General features: G+C 42.4%; 4 protein-coding genes across 4 annotated transcripts; 3 read left to right on the top strand and 1 right to left on the bottom strand.

Moving 5' to 3' along the window:
• Positions 1 to 219: 219 nt before the first annotated feature.
• Positions 220 to 2624, top strand: EAE98_004385 (uncharacterized protein; the record flags this gene model as incomplete). Its single annotated transcript, XM_038952005.1, has 3 exons — positions 220 to 264; positions 323 to 586; positions 645 to 2624. 3 exons carry the CDS (start codon positions 220 to 222, stop codon positions 2622 to 2624), a joined length of 2289 nt encoding a protein of 762 aa, XP_038811541.1.
• A 989-nt stretch (positions 2625 to 3613) lies between these two features.
• Positions 3614 to 5510, top strand: EAE98_004384 (uncharacterized protein; the record flags this gene model as incomplete). Its single annotated transcript, XM_038952004.1, has 2 exons — positions 3614 to 3753; positions 3851 to 5510. The coding sequence occupies 2 exons, from the start codon at positions 3614 to 3616 to the stop codon at positions 5508 to 5510; spliced, it is 1800 nt and encodes a 599-aa protein (XP_038811540.1).
• Positions 5511 to 6237: 727 nt separating this feature from the next.
• Positions 6238 to 8288, bottom strand: EAE98_004383 (uncharacterized protein; the record flags this gene model as incomplete). Its single annotated transcript, XM_038952003.1, has 3 exons — positions 6238 to 7100; positions 7153 to 7477; positions 7533 to 8288. The coding sequence occupies 3 exons, from the start codon at positions 8286 to 8288 to the stop codon at positions 6238 to 6240; spliced, it is 1944 nt and encodes a 647-aa protein (XP_038811539.1).
• A 1073-nt stretch (positions 8289 to 9361) lies between these two features.
• On the top strand, positions 9362 to 13542 carry EAE98_004382 (uncharacterized protein). The gene is made up of 7 exons (XM_038952002.1): positions 9362 to 10918; positions 10987 to 11039; positions 11197 to 12025; positions 12072 to 12272; positions 12326 to 12492; positions 12546 to 12752; positions 12812 to 13542. Exons 1-7 carry the CDS (start codon positions 10782 to 10784, stop codon positions 13291 to 13293), a joined length of 2076 nt encoding a protein of 691 aa, XP_038811538.1. The 5' UTR covers positions 9362 to 10781; the 3' UTR covers positions 13294 to 13542.
• The last annotated feature ends 511 nt before the right edge of the window (positions 13543 to 14053 follow it).

Genomic DNA, 14053 nt, shown 5'->3' with positions numbered 1-14053 from the left:
ATTTACAGGTCTCCTTCTTGGGATGGAGGTAAGTGTCACGTGCTAGATCAGAACTAGTGCCTTTTCAACTTCCATCACCAAATTCGCGTCTGTTAACATTCGCGACAGATTGATTGTGAACTTCACCTGTCGATTATCAATCTCTCTACTGGTCAAATTTCTTTGAACTTACGACAATTACAAGCTTTTCTTTTTGCGATTTCAATCATTACCTTCACGATGCAGGTAATGCAAGACCCCTCTCAAGGGATTCATCGCGACTTGGTATGTTTACAACTTATTCCAGCTTCAATTGTCAATAATCATCTAATTCATTGCGCAGTTACATCACGTTCATCTTCTCTCTACATATCGATTTCCAATTACACCTACACAATTACATCCCGAAAGAGTCGCAGAATGGCTTATGAATGGACCTAAAATTACTCGCGATCAAGCTCCTGTTTATTGGACTTACCTGGACCGACCGGTTGATGGCACAGTCTTATTATCATGGCAAACACCTTCATTGGGTCAGGAATTTCCAAGTGATGGCTACGTCTGGGCTCCTGGAGAGACAGCTTTCTCTCTCGAAGTTATGGGCTGCGTGAGTTTATATGAATGTGATTTGGGCAGAATTTAACTGACCTCGTTTGCTTTCGCAGACTCTAGAAATTTACCATTGCAAAATCGGCTATGGTACTGGAGAACCTATCGCATCTCATACTCGTCGCCGATATCGACTTTTACCACCACGAATTCCAAACCAGAATCCTTCACCTGATCCAAATCTATGGATTATACATTATACTCAAGCTCCTCCCGAGGATCGTCTCCCACCACATATGATCCCAATCAATCAACAAATTCAAACCATTATGAGTACCCGACAATACTTACATCAACAAGGTCAACTTATTCACAAGGAGTTCTTACTTCATGATAGAGCAAATTGGGCAAAGATCGATTTTCCTCGTGGTCATCCAAGAGGTGCTCCAATGTATGCAGCAAGCATTCCACCAAGAGTTCCTCAATCAATGGCATATCCTACTCACCCTCAACCTGGTCCGCCATCAAAACGCGCTCGTACGGCCAATGTTGCTCAAGCCGCAGTCGCAAATAATGCTGCAGCAGTTGTCGAAGAAGACGAAGAAGAAAATTCTCGAGGAGATTGGTTCGATCTTACAACACCTAGAGAAATCAGTTATAGCAGATTCCTTGCAAATTATGAGTGGATGGAGGAAGTACTCTCTTCACCCTACGCCATCAATCAAATTGTTCCCACAGACCTTGGACTTGGTCTTCGTGGTGAACTAAGCAGTCTCACTGAAGGCATATTTAATGCTCCTCTCAAAGAGACAGAAGAACCAACTCTTAATTATGTTGGTCGTCTTGATCCTGGAAAGGCAGATGAGTTCCGTAAAAGAGCTCATGATACTATTGCACAAACCAACAAGGATATTGAAAAAATGAAAGCTAAGCATGCAAAACGTGTTGCAAAATTTCAAAGAGGTTCTCTTATTTCTCAAGCTGAGAAAGAATTGCGTACCGCTGTCGATAACCCTTCAGATATTGGTCCCGAATATTGGAGACTTGAAGGTAAAATCGATGAAGAAGAAAATGAAGAATCTGAAACTCCAATCAAGATTCCTTCCAAGGTTGATGATGTCCTTGCAAAGGTTGAAGCTTCTCTTGGTCGCCATGCAGTTGCGATTAGTGAACTCCGTCGTATTCAAGATGGTGGATATGAAGAAGTTACTGCACGAGCAAGTCCTCCACCTTCTCAACCTTCTCGAAACAATTCTCAACAAAGTGGTGTTCTTATGAATGATACTGATGTTGGTGATGTCGGTGATGTTGATATGACCAATTCTACTGCTGGTTTACTGGATCAATTCCACAATAGTAATCCATCTTCATCACACGCCACACCAGTAAGTGCCAGTTATCCAACTCCTGGTCACTTACAACATCCTTCTGCAGCAACTACACCAGCTGGAGCTTTACATATGGCATCTCCACATCTCTCTCAAACTATGGGAACACCACAAATTACACAACAGAGTCAATCTCCTCCACAACAAGAACAGAATGATGTCCATATGCAAGATTCATCTTCAACAGCGGAAACTCAACAACCGGTGACTACAACAGCGCCACCTACAACAGGTGCTGATACATCAGATTGGGTTGTTGTACCACCAGGAGGTGTCTCACCTACAGCAGACCCTTCTAACAACAATACAAACAACGATACACCAAATCCTCAAACTCAAAATCAAAATCAACAATCAACATTATCTGATTTTTCCAAGCCATCTTCCGATAACAATACATTAGAACAACCAACAACTTCTACCTCCTTACCCGAACCACAACAAGAACACCAAGAACACCAAGAACACCAAGAACACCAAGGGGGGCAGGAAGAACAAGAGCATCATACCGAACTCAATGAAAATGATTTCGATCTTGAAGATTTAGATACAGCTGGTGATGCTTTAGCTTCATATGATGCCGGTGATGCCATGGGTGATGATGGACATGGTTTGGGTGATCTCGTCGACGATAGTGCATTTGGCGATGCTTTTCACGGCGTCGATCATCACAATGATAATGTGGATGAAGACCATCACGGCATGTAAGATAAGCAAGGTTTATGGATGGTTTTGGCATCGATACCGACTTGACGGATGATACGAAGAATCTCTATGGAATTATTTACGATGAGGAGATTCGCCGCAACATAACTAAACGACTAACTTTGGGTTTTCGAACTTCACATTTCTATAATTGAAAACACTCCTACTTTGTGAGTGAGGAACTTCCTCTTTGGACTTATACCTTGGGGCATGAAAGAACCTTGATGTTAATAGAATTTGTGGTTTGGATACTGAGATGGAATATTGGTTTTTGAGTTGGTGATCTGGGTATTTCTTATGGGTTGGGTTGGATCGGACTGAACTGAACTGGAGTGGTCTTATACTAATGAATGGGTATGATTAGAGAGGAGATGAAAGGAGAGTGGCTCTAAAAATCATCATGCGCATTGGTGGATATGGTATTGATTGAATTGTGGTGGAACTTTGCTGATGGATGAAGATTGGTGGATGGATGAATTCTCTATTGAGAAAAGGATTTAAGCGTTGATTTTCAAATTTGTTTGCTTATTAGTTTCTTATTCTGCTTGTATGATAATACTATGAGTTGTATGAATAGAGATTCTTTGTTTTATCTTACCTAACTTGATTGAATCCCACATTTTGTGTGCCAATATGATCTGTGAGATTGGTGCTAACATCCAATGAACTACTAATAAATAAGTATTATCAACATTGTCAGGAATCTTTAGCCACAAGATCTTCAGTAGCAGAACAATTGAAAATGGTAATGTCTCCAGTGTAGAACTCAAAACCCAAAATCCAAAACGTCAAGGAACAATTTCAATCACATGTCATGCCCCTCCAAAACGCGGGGCACATTTTCCAGCGATACAACATCCAAGTCCTCAAAAAAGTTGGCAGCGCGTACCACAATGCCACTTTCAATGTCATTTTCTAAATGACTTTTGTTTAAACCACAAAGACATTCTTTTAAAAGTTTTCATACATCTTCAATAATCTCTGATTTCAAGATGGGAGACAATACCAATGCCTCAGTGGTAGATCCATCCGTCATAACCATTGATAACATTTCTACCAGAATGCCCCCTCATGATATCAATGGCGTCGAGAAATCCACAGATCATTTATATGCTTTAGTTGATATGGGAAGGTATATTTTCACTTCTTACAAAGCTATTCCCTCTCACTTCCCGCAAAGAAAAGAAAGAAAGAAAGAAAGAAAGAATCCCCTACTAAACAAAGCCTAGCAATGGAATCCGCTTCTCCATCTCCGATCTCTCACCTCCTACATCCCGTCTCCTTCCCTGCATCTATCGCGATCGGGCTGCGATATCTCTTTACGACGCGCTCCATTCTTCGCTTCCCGGATCTCGAGAATTCTACTTCGACGTCGAGACGATTTCGCGCGTGGCGGGGTGTCTCGCGGGATTCAAAAAGATATGCGATTCGTATGGTGTTTTGCGGGAGAATATTGGGGTGTTTGCCACGGAGGCGATGCGCACGGCGGAGAATCGGGAGGAGATGACGAGGGCGATTGGTAGGGAGAGTGGATTGGAAGTGGATATGTTGAGTCCGCAGGTGGAGAGTTTGCTGGGGGCGTTGGGGGCGCGGAGTGGGTTTGGGGGTGTGGAGGGCGTGATGATGGATTTGGGGGGTGGGAGTGTGCAGATGACGTTTATGGATAGTGGGGGTGCTGTGAGGGGGATGGGAGAGGTTGCGGAGATTAGTGTGGAGGAAGAGGGAGAGGGAGAAAGATATTGGTCGAAAAGTGCGGCGTGTGCGAAAAGTATGCCTTTTGGAGCAGCGAAGATGACGGCGAAGATGAAGGGAGGTGATATTCATGATATTCGCACTGATATGCGTTCTCGATTTCAAGAGACCTTTCGGGGATTATGTCACAGGTTTCCCAAACTTCAAAAGCATGTGAAGGATGAAGGTGTGACGATATATTTCTGCGGTGGAGGATTCAGAGGTTACGGAAGTATGTTGATGCATACTGATCCCATCAATCCATATCCCATCCCCTCTATCGCCGGCTACACAGTATCTGGGAAACGCTTCAAACAAACGAAAGAAATGCTTAGAGTCAATGCTGAGGAAAAAGAAAAGATCCACGGCATGAGTAAAAGACGTCGGGAACAATTTCCCGCCATAGTCGAGGTGGTGGAGGGAATCATAGCAACCGTTCCCAATATCAAAGAAGTGATATTCTGCGGCGGAGGAAATCGCGAAGGGGTTCTCTATCTCAAACTTCCACCTCAAATACAAGAAACCCATCCTCTTCTTCTTTTCCCCTCTCAATTATCCAGCGCCCCTATCCAATCCGCCGCGCTTGCAAAAATTCTCTCTTCCGCTCTCCCGGTTGCTCAACCGGGCACGGAAATCTTCACCCCTGAAATTTTGGAATATGTAGGAAAACACATGGGTGACGATATGGCGGATATATCGAATCTCAACGCGGCGCGCGCATTGCATGCGCCTATTTCCGGGGCGATTGCAGGAATGCCTGGGTTGACGCATGGGGTGATTGCAGTGTTGGCACTGACGATGTGTGCGCGGTGGGAGAATGATGTGGGGAAGGTAGATCGAGGGGTTTTGGAGGGGTTGAGAAAGGTGTTGGGGGAGGAAAAGGCGTGGTGGTGTGAGTATATGGGGGCGGTGGCGAGGGTGGTTTGTGGGGTTGTGACGGTTCCTGGGATGAGTGGAGGAGGGGCGCGAGGGCTGAGGTTTGAGGGAACGTGGGAGGAGGGGTTGGGGAAGAAGGGGAAGAAGGAGGGGGTTTGTTTGAGGGTTTTTTGGGAGGGGGAGAGAGATGTAGATTTGGAGAAGGTGGTGGGGAAGGTGGGGAAGGGGTTGGGAATGAAGAGGAGAGTGGAGATTTCTTGGGGTGAGGACATCATGGGTTGAGTATGGCTTTATTGTTGTAGCTCTAGAGGTGAGACAGGGAGGGTGGAGAGGAGGGAAAAGGGGAGACGTTGAAGGTATAGAAGAGAAGACCAGAGATTCATGTGATATGATTGATAATGATAATGATACCCCAACTCTATACTTACATACACGGTCATACATATATACATATATACATAGTCACAGTCAAAGTTAAAGTTAAAGTTAAATGATATCCGATCAAGCATTTCTACAATCTCTATCCAAGAAACCAAATATCTTCATACGCATGCTATGCTTTGCTTTGCTTTGCTATGCTTTGCTTTGCTTTGCTTTGCTATGCTATGCTACTAACCCACCCTCCACTCCACCCTCCAACCAACCCACCATTCATCCCTCCAACCAACCATCCACATATTACCACCCAAACCCATCCGAAAATAACCATCTAAGACAAAGTACCAAGTACCTAAAATGCATACAAAAAAAACGCCGGGTATCCCCATCCAATTTCATGCTATCACCTACTTTCGTTGCATACCCACACCACAGTATGGGAGTTCATATTTATATAAATATATACCTCATCCCCTCCCCTCTCCTCTTCTCTCGCCGTCTCACCGTCTCGCTCCTTTGGATATGAAAATAAATATCTATATTGAAAATGCAATTCGAGCCCAACTCAATCCAAATCAATGCACCCATCACTCTTCCCATGAATCCAACCAATCAATCAATCAACAAAAAATCAATCACTCAAATCCTTTTTCGAACTGCCGCCCACCAACGGCGCATGTTCAGCTCTTGAGCTTTCCCCCTTCTTAACCTGGAATCTATCTGGATTGGGTAGCACATCACCATCACTGGTAACGTAACTACCTTCCTGACCATCCCAATCACTTTCCCCATCTTCTCCATCCGCGTCACTCCCACTTTCTCTTGCTCTCTCCGTCGCTTCATGAATTCTATGTGCTTCATTTTGAGCATCTTCTCTCATTTTACGAATTTTGATCCAATTATATGCTGCGATTGCACCTATTGTAACGAAAAGGCCTGAAATATTGATCGGGGTGAGAGGGTCATGGAAAACCAATCCTGCGGCTGAAATTGTTACTACTTCTTTGAAGATACCTGCGATAGATAGAGTAACCACAGATGTACGCTGCAGCAGAGCGAATTCAGAAGCCGTCATGCAAAATGCTATACAACCAGGGAATAGAAGAAGTAAAGGACCAAAAACCGGACCTTTTACTTCTACTAGAGCTTTAAGACCCTCCCAAAGGGCGGGAAATCCTTCTACGGGGGTAGCGATGACGAGAAGCGAGACGAACATGATTGGAGCTAGGTAGAAAATCGAGGAGAAAGGATTTGAAGTTGCTGGATTGCGAAGAAGGAGGATTTGTGTTAAACCCCAACGAAAACCGGAGAAAAATGCGGCAAATATAACAAGGACGAAGCCTTTTGTTGAGAAATCCACTTCGCCAAATACCATCATTACTACACCAATTGTCATAGTGAATATGATACCGACTAAACGCCATGAAGGGATTTCGAGACGAAAAACGAATGCGAAAAGAAGTACAAATGCTAGAGATGAGGATTTGCACATTGCTTTTATATATGTTAGCATGGAAGTATTTGGAAATCGAAAGGGAATACAAACTATAAAATGTAAGGGTGATGAATTTCAAAGACATATTTCCAAGACCAATATCCAACCCTGTTGCCATTCCACATGGTCCTATGCGCGTAAAGTAAAACATTCTCGTCATTAACGGTTTCTTCGAATCCACCTCATGTTGAGCCATGTCTGAATCCGATACATGTGTATTATGAGGGTTGGAGATGGAATCGTATCGAGGACGGAATTGAGGAAGAAAGTAAAGGACGAGACTCGCGAGAGAGAACTGCACTAGCATATGCATACATGTTGTAAATAAAGGGAAATGGAAGTTGAGATGTTTTGGGTCAAACATCCATTTGTTATACTATTTGAAAGTTAGGAAAATCTACGAGATGGGAGATGGGAGATGATGAACTTACTATAGATATTGATAGAGAAAATGTATACCAAAGTCCTATTAAAACTCCATTCATTAAACTCTTTCTTATGACATTCCAATCCGCTTCTTTCTTTTCTTCTTTCGTTACTTTGACATCTCCCGCAATTCTATGATCCATTGATTGATGCCGTATCTTCTTCTTCTTTCGTTTGGCTTTGGATTTAGCAGTCAGCCCCGTTTCTTCATCGTCTTGTAAATCACCCTCTTCTGAGAAATGGTTTAATTCCATGTCATCACTAGTTGATCTCGAATCGTCGTCTGACACTCTATCTCCGGATTTCAAATCCACTCCAATTGTCGATGTTCTGGGTGATCGCTTTGCTCTTGGAGCTCGTAAACTTCCATCTAAATTATTCATCATGCTACTCCTCCTCCGCCGATGACCTGAAGGTTGTGAATCCATATTTGTATCTGTGGGATGTAAATCTGCGAGAGCTGTAGCAGCATCTGGCTCTAACAACTCTTCTTCCGACCGCGCCGATGCTTCAGATATTGAGGTTCTTGATAAAGTTTGTATGGGAAAATGGGATTGTGAGGGTTGATTTGACCGTGATTGTGATTGAGATTGTAATTGTAATTGCGAAGAGTCGAGTGAAGTGTTCGTAGTGGAGATTTGATCGGATCTGAGTAGGGTATTTGAAAACTCCTCCTCTTCTGCTGCCACTTCTTCTTCTGTGTCGAATTGTGAATGATGTTGTGCAGGATTCTCGAATCTCGTCTCTTCTTCTAAGGCCATGGTAATTACTGAATCAGGGTTGATTTGCTAATGTACTTTCAATATTTTTGGGCCTGTAACCTTTCGAATGGTGTAGTAGTGTGGAGATCAGACCCTCACTATACCGTGATGAGTTGCGATTTGATTGCGATTTATCTCCGATTATGGATAAGTTTTGGATCTTTTGGTAATCTTGGCAAGCATCAAGGGGGTTCGGAAAGAGGGTCAGAGAATAGTACAGCAGTGTACTTTGTACAGTCCTGGAGTGTCCAATGTCCCAGGTCCAATGTATCGTACAGTGCAGGAGTATGAGTTGTGTTACTACGTGATGGTGAGGTGTGATACAAATGCGTGTGAGGTTTGTAGGTGTATGGTATGAGGTACACGCGACTGGCTACTTACTTGACTTGGCGATTGATTTGAGTACGAATGAGACCTCGATGTTGTGAATGTGAAACGAAATTAAAGGATTTCATTGTGAGCGGTTAAATATATGAAGGTTTATGTGTTTTTTGGTTGGTTTTCTGATGTTTAGGATTATATATATATATATATATATACACCTACTTGTTTATCTATTTACTCATTCATTTGTTGATTGCGAGGTACATTTCATAGGAGTTGTTATTTTATACTACACAGTAACTACATGATTGAAGACTCGATAAAGAGGCATATCACGTACATTATGGTACATATCTTGATGGACTTGAACTGATATATTGGGCAACAAAGATATTACCACCCTTGGATACAATAGTAACGGGAAGGTAATCCTACCTACCTATCTACCTATCCATCTACAGCTAGGAGATTGCTTTGACCTCAATTGTCCATTCGAGTCTCGACTTCTGAACATTGTGATATCAGGTTTTGGAGGTTTTATATTAGGTATGGATCATCGTCTTGAGTTATGTACGAGTGCCGGTAGCCATCCATCTACATCTATCAAATGGGATTCTCGGGATGTAATCATGATCAATTAGATGCCTCAGTCGAGATGATCAAAGTATTCCTGCCTACTCGAGTATATATATATATATATATATATATATATATCATCTCTTACCCTCTCTCTCTCTCTCTCTCTCTCTCTCTCTCTCTCTCTCTCTCTCTCTCTCTCTCTCTCTCTCTCTCTCTCCCTCCCTCTTATTGGCCATAAACACACAAATAAACCCTTGACCGGACAATGCGGACATCCGTGATGACCTTTCTGCAAAGTATCCTCACTCCACTGCAGTTCCCACCGTGCAACTAATTACCTAGTACTTCCGCCCCGTTCCGACAGCTATCATCTGAGTTACATCCTAGTCTACTCGTAAGTCTACCTAAGTATGTATGATCTGTCGTTCTAGAAGTGAAAAAGTTCCTGAACATCTTGGACATCTTGACTCTTGAGCATCCTTCATGATTCTTCCCACAGATCGTCCATAGGTGCGTTTTAGGTGAAAACGCACAAATCACAATCATCATCAGCCTTAAGAGCCAAAGTATAATCGACTGACGTCCTATGAAGTCAACAAATAGAATGTTAACAAATGTTCAAATCCGATCATCCCAGAAAGTCTCTGATCTCGAATGTTGACAGGATTTCTGCATTGTCGGGTTCGTTTCACTCCCACTTCCACTTCCACGCCAACTCCCACTCCCACTCCTACTCTCAACTGTTGTTAATGACTTCAGCTGTCCTTCTTGACCGCTTATGTTGTGTCAGACGATGAAGCCATAAAGTCATCTTCTCATAGCTACTTGTTTCACTCAATTAGGCGGACACAACATATCTTCTTACACTTACTTCATGTTGTCCCTCTGACCCATTTGAGGTTCTTGGTCGAACAAAGATAATTCTGGGAATTGCATGGAACTTTGGGTAACGGGACATCCCTCTCTCCCTCGTACCTACTCGAGTAGCGTCAATTGATATGATCAAAAAGTCAACCATCACATGTCGTCGTGTGGTCGTGTTGTTGCTAAAAGAGAAAGGGACCTGGTGGACCTGAGTTGGGTTTAGTTCTAATCAACGGAACGTCGGAAATGTCAAGCTTTCCCCTCACATCCCGTCCGTAAGTAACGCAGCGAGCGCAGGTAGGTATGACGAAAAGATCGATCGCGTTTTCTCCTCAAGCTTCTCTCGTGGCTATCCGAGATTCAACTCCGATATGCAAACTTCTCTTCAAATCAAACATCAATTGAGCCAGTCCTCATTTTAATATCAAAGGTATTAATTTCCTGTTTTCAAACCTACCTGCAGCAAATATAAAGCCATCAATCATTCTTATGGCTACACAAATAATCTTATATCTTGTGTACACTCATTGACGTATCACAATTCACCAACTCGTAAGATTGACTTGATTGCAATAACATCTCCTTTTCCTGCAATATTTCGTTACACTGTTCTGATTGCTTTGTTCCTTTTTCTTTTTGGAACCGTTGACTATTTTCTCGTCATCTCTCATCACAAGGCAACTTGCATCAATCATTTCAACAAACGCGTACCTGGATCTATCAACAATGTCCGTCCCCGGTATTGCGCAGACGTCTCGTCGCCATGATACAGGATATTTGCCAATTGAAAATTATGGTCTCATTGGGAACATGCGAACTTGTGCGTTGGTAGGTATTGATGGAAGTATTGATTTCATGTGCTGGTAAGCTATGTTTGCAATCGATGGAGTATCTCCACCCTCTTCAGAATACTTATAATTTACAAATTCAGGCCAGACTTCGATTCTCCTTCAATATTTGGTAGACTTCTGGACAAAAACAAAGGTTGGTTGGGAGCTTCGTTTGTAATGCCGTCTCAAAATCCTGGGAATATTAAGCTACCCCTCGTTTTTCTATCCCGCAATGAGCTTCATCAGTTACCCCGGATTTTATCTCACCCCCAGTATCATATTTACCAATGCTAACTCTGCGAATACCTCAGGTGGTCATTTTTCCATCTCACCTGCGAATGGAGTTACTTTCAACACAAAGCAACAATATCTCCCGTCCTCCAACATCCTACAAACTCGATATATCCATGAAGAAGGAGTTGTTGATTTGATTGACTTCTTTCCACGTCCAAATCATAGTCATGTCGCAAAGAAAAGTTCCATGCCTTTCCGGGAGACTGCAAAAGTTCAGGGCGAATTAAAGAAATGGCTGGTACGACGAGTCGAATGTATTCGAGGCAGCGTCGATTTAGGTGAGAAAGATCCAGAACACGGCGGTAGTCGTCATATCTCACAACTTTGTCTAGATGTGGAGATATTCCCAGCCTTCAATTATGCCCGCGATGAACATGATTTGGAAATCCTCATGCCGGAACATCCTCCAGGAGCGCTTGAGAGTAAAACGGTCACCTTCTCCAGTAAAGATTTGAAGCTTCAACTCGATGTGACTATTGATCATGGTGAGGAGAATATAGATTCATGCCCTTCCCTAATATTCCGCCGAGTAAGACAGAAGGAAGGTAAAGGTGACGGTGTTGTTGCAAACATACGATTACAAGAAGGTCAAGCTATTTCATTCGTCTTGCGTGATGATATTCCGGATCATATCACCAGGGACGTCACTACCGAAGTATTAGATACACAACAACACGACACCCAAAGATATTGGTCAAGTTGGATTGGTCAAAGTAAATATACAGGTCGTTGGAGAGAGGTTGTGGCCAGAAGTTTAATGATTTTGAAATTATTGACTTATGAGCCTACTGGTGCGATCATTGCAGCACCCACATTCTCTATTCCTGAAGACATTGGAGGAGTTCGGTAAATATAATGAGATCTTCTATGGGCATCTCGCTAACTTTTGAAGCAATTGGGATTATCGCTACTCCTGGGTACGAGATTCTAGTTTCACCATTTACATTCTACTCAGGATGGGATTTGTCGATGAGGCAGATGCATACATGAATTTTATCAGTGATCGATTCAGATTGTCAAGGGGCCCAGATGGTGCTTTGCCAATCATGTTCACAATCAGGGGCGAGACTGATATCCCGGAACTTGAGCTTAGGTGAGACTTTGAGATATCTTTTTCTTTCCTTCCATAAGACTAATCATGCATAGCCATCTCTCTGGTTATAGAGATAGTGGACCTGTTCGTATCGGCAATGGTGCAGCTTTCCATCAACAGTTTGATATCTATGGTGAGCTTATGGACGCTATATATCTTTGGAACAAGTATGGAAAGCCTGTCACATGGGATCAATGGGTAGCAGTTCGAGAGATTTTAGGTATTTTATTTCATGCCACTCTTTCACTATTACATCATACTAAGAACTTTCAGATTATGTTTTGAAAATTTGGCAAGATACCGATATGTCAATTTGGGAAGTTCGAAGCAAGAAACAAAACTATACATATTCCAAAGTCATGCTTTGGGTAGCATTTGACCGTGGAGTACGTCTTGCAGAGAAACGTTGTTTGCCATGTCCGAATAAAACAGAATGGTTGAGGGTTCGTGATGCTATCTACGAGGAAATTATGCAGAAAGGTAATTTACATTCATATGGTATAGATTAATACAACTTGGGCCAACTGACAAATATATAGGTTACAATACCGAAAAGCAAATGTTCGTTCAAAGTTATGAATCACGCACTATGCTCGATGCTTCTATTCTCATCGCACCACTCGTCTTCTTCATCTCTCCCAATGATCCTCGATTCCTGAACACAATCGATAAAATCCTTCTTTCTCCCGAAAAAGGAGGACTCACAGAAACTGGTCTCGTCTTCCGTTACAATACCTCTACATCTGAAGATGGTGTAGGTGGTCGTGAAGGTGCATTTTCTATGTGTACCTTCTGGTTGGTTGAAGCACTTACCAGAGCGGGTGTTTATGATAGAAAGTATCTGGTAAAGGCAGTTAACATATTCGAAAATATGTTAAGTTTTGGTAATCATTTGAGTATGTTTAGTGAGGAGATTGCGAGGAGTGGTGAGCAACTGGGGAATACGCCACAGGCATTTAGTCATTTGGCTTTGATTAGTGCAGCATTCAATTTAGATCGGGCGACGAAAGGCAAGAATTAGGAAGATGTTGGAATGGCAAATGGTGGAAGGGAGATGGTATTTAGATTGATTCTGGGGAATAACAACTAGACTGTTACGACTTTTACGATAGGGGTGAGAATGGAAAATCCGGGATGGAAAACTAAGACAGGAACTTTACAGTATGGCATTCAGGTTGGTACAAAATTCGAGCTTCTACATCATTTATCTACAAAATACACAATTGCTTCCAATTTATCCAATAGGTAGAACCTATCTAGCTTTTCACAGATGTTGAACCTCTACAAGGCCGTGAATGATAGTCCCACACGCATTTATCGTTACACCTTTCAATTTCTATACAAGTAATCAAGTGGAAGACATATTTTATGTGTAGCATTACATAAAACAGTTCTGGGTATACAAAAGGCATGAATATTCCATTTAATAATTGTCTTTGATTCCGGCATTGAAGTCTTGATTGATGTTATGTATGTCTACATTTCTGCATCAATTGTTCCTTCCCCTTCCGTTCTAAGAAAGGAAGGACCCTTAAGGCAGCAAGTTCATTCTCAATCATTCACTTTTACTTGCACAAATAAAATCATTTCCCAAATCTTATCTTCTTCATCTCCATAGGTATTCGTCTTCAATTCAATCAAATCACTCAAACCATAAACTGCCATTTGTTATTCGAGCCATCTCGAATATTTGGTAACCTTGGCATTGGTGGAGTACAGTCGTGTCACGACAGATACCATCTCAACTTCTCAACACAAGAATTGATTTGATATTCATGAGT

The sequence above is a fragment of the Botrytis deweyae genome (genome assembly GCF_014898535.1).
Source record: "Botrytis deweyae strain B1 chromosome Unknown BDEW_008, whole genome shotgun sequence".
Classification (NCBI taxonomy): Eukaryota; Fungi; Ascomycota; class Leotiomycetes; order Helotiales; family Sclerotiniaceae; genus Botrytis; species Botrytis deweyae.
The sequence above is the reverse complement of the archived record's forward strand: the minus strand, read 5'-3'. Positions and strand labels throughout refer to the sequence as shown.

Bases quoted from the DNA above. Each gene is read 5' to 3' on its own strand.
- EAE98_004382 (XM_038952002.1), top strand. From the start codon at position 10,782: ATGTCCGTCCCCGGTATTGCGCAGACGTCTCGTCGCCATGATACAGGA. The intron at 12,026-12,071 runs GTAAATATAATG...TAACTTTTGAAG, and splicing joins GAAGACATTGGAGGAGTTCG to CAATTGGGATTATCGCTACT. The intron at 12,493-12,545 runs GTATTTTATTTC...AAGAACTTTCAG, and splicing joins AGCAGTTCGAGAGATTTTAG to ATTATGTTTTGAAAATTTGG.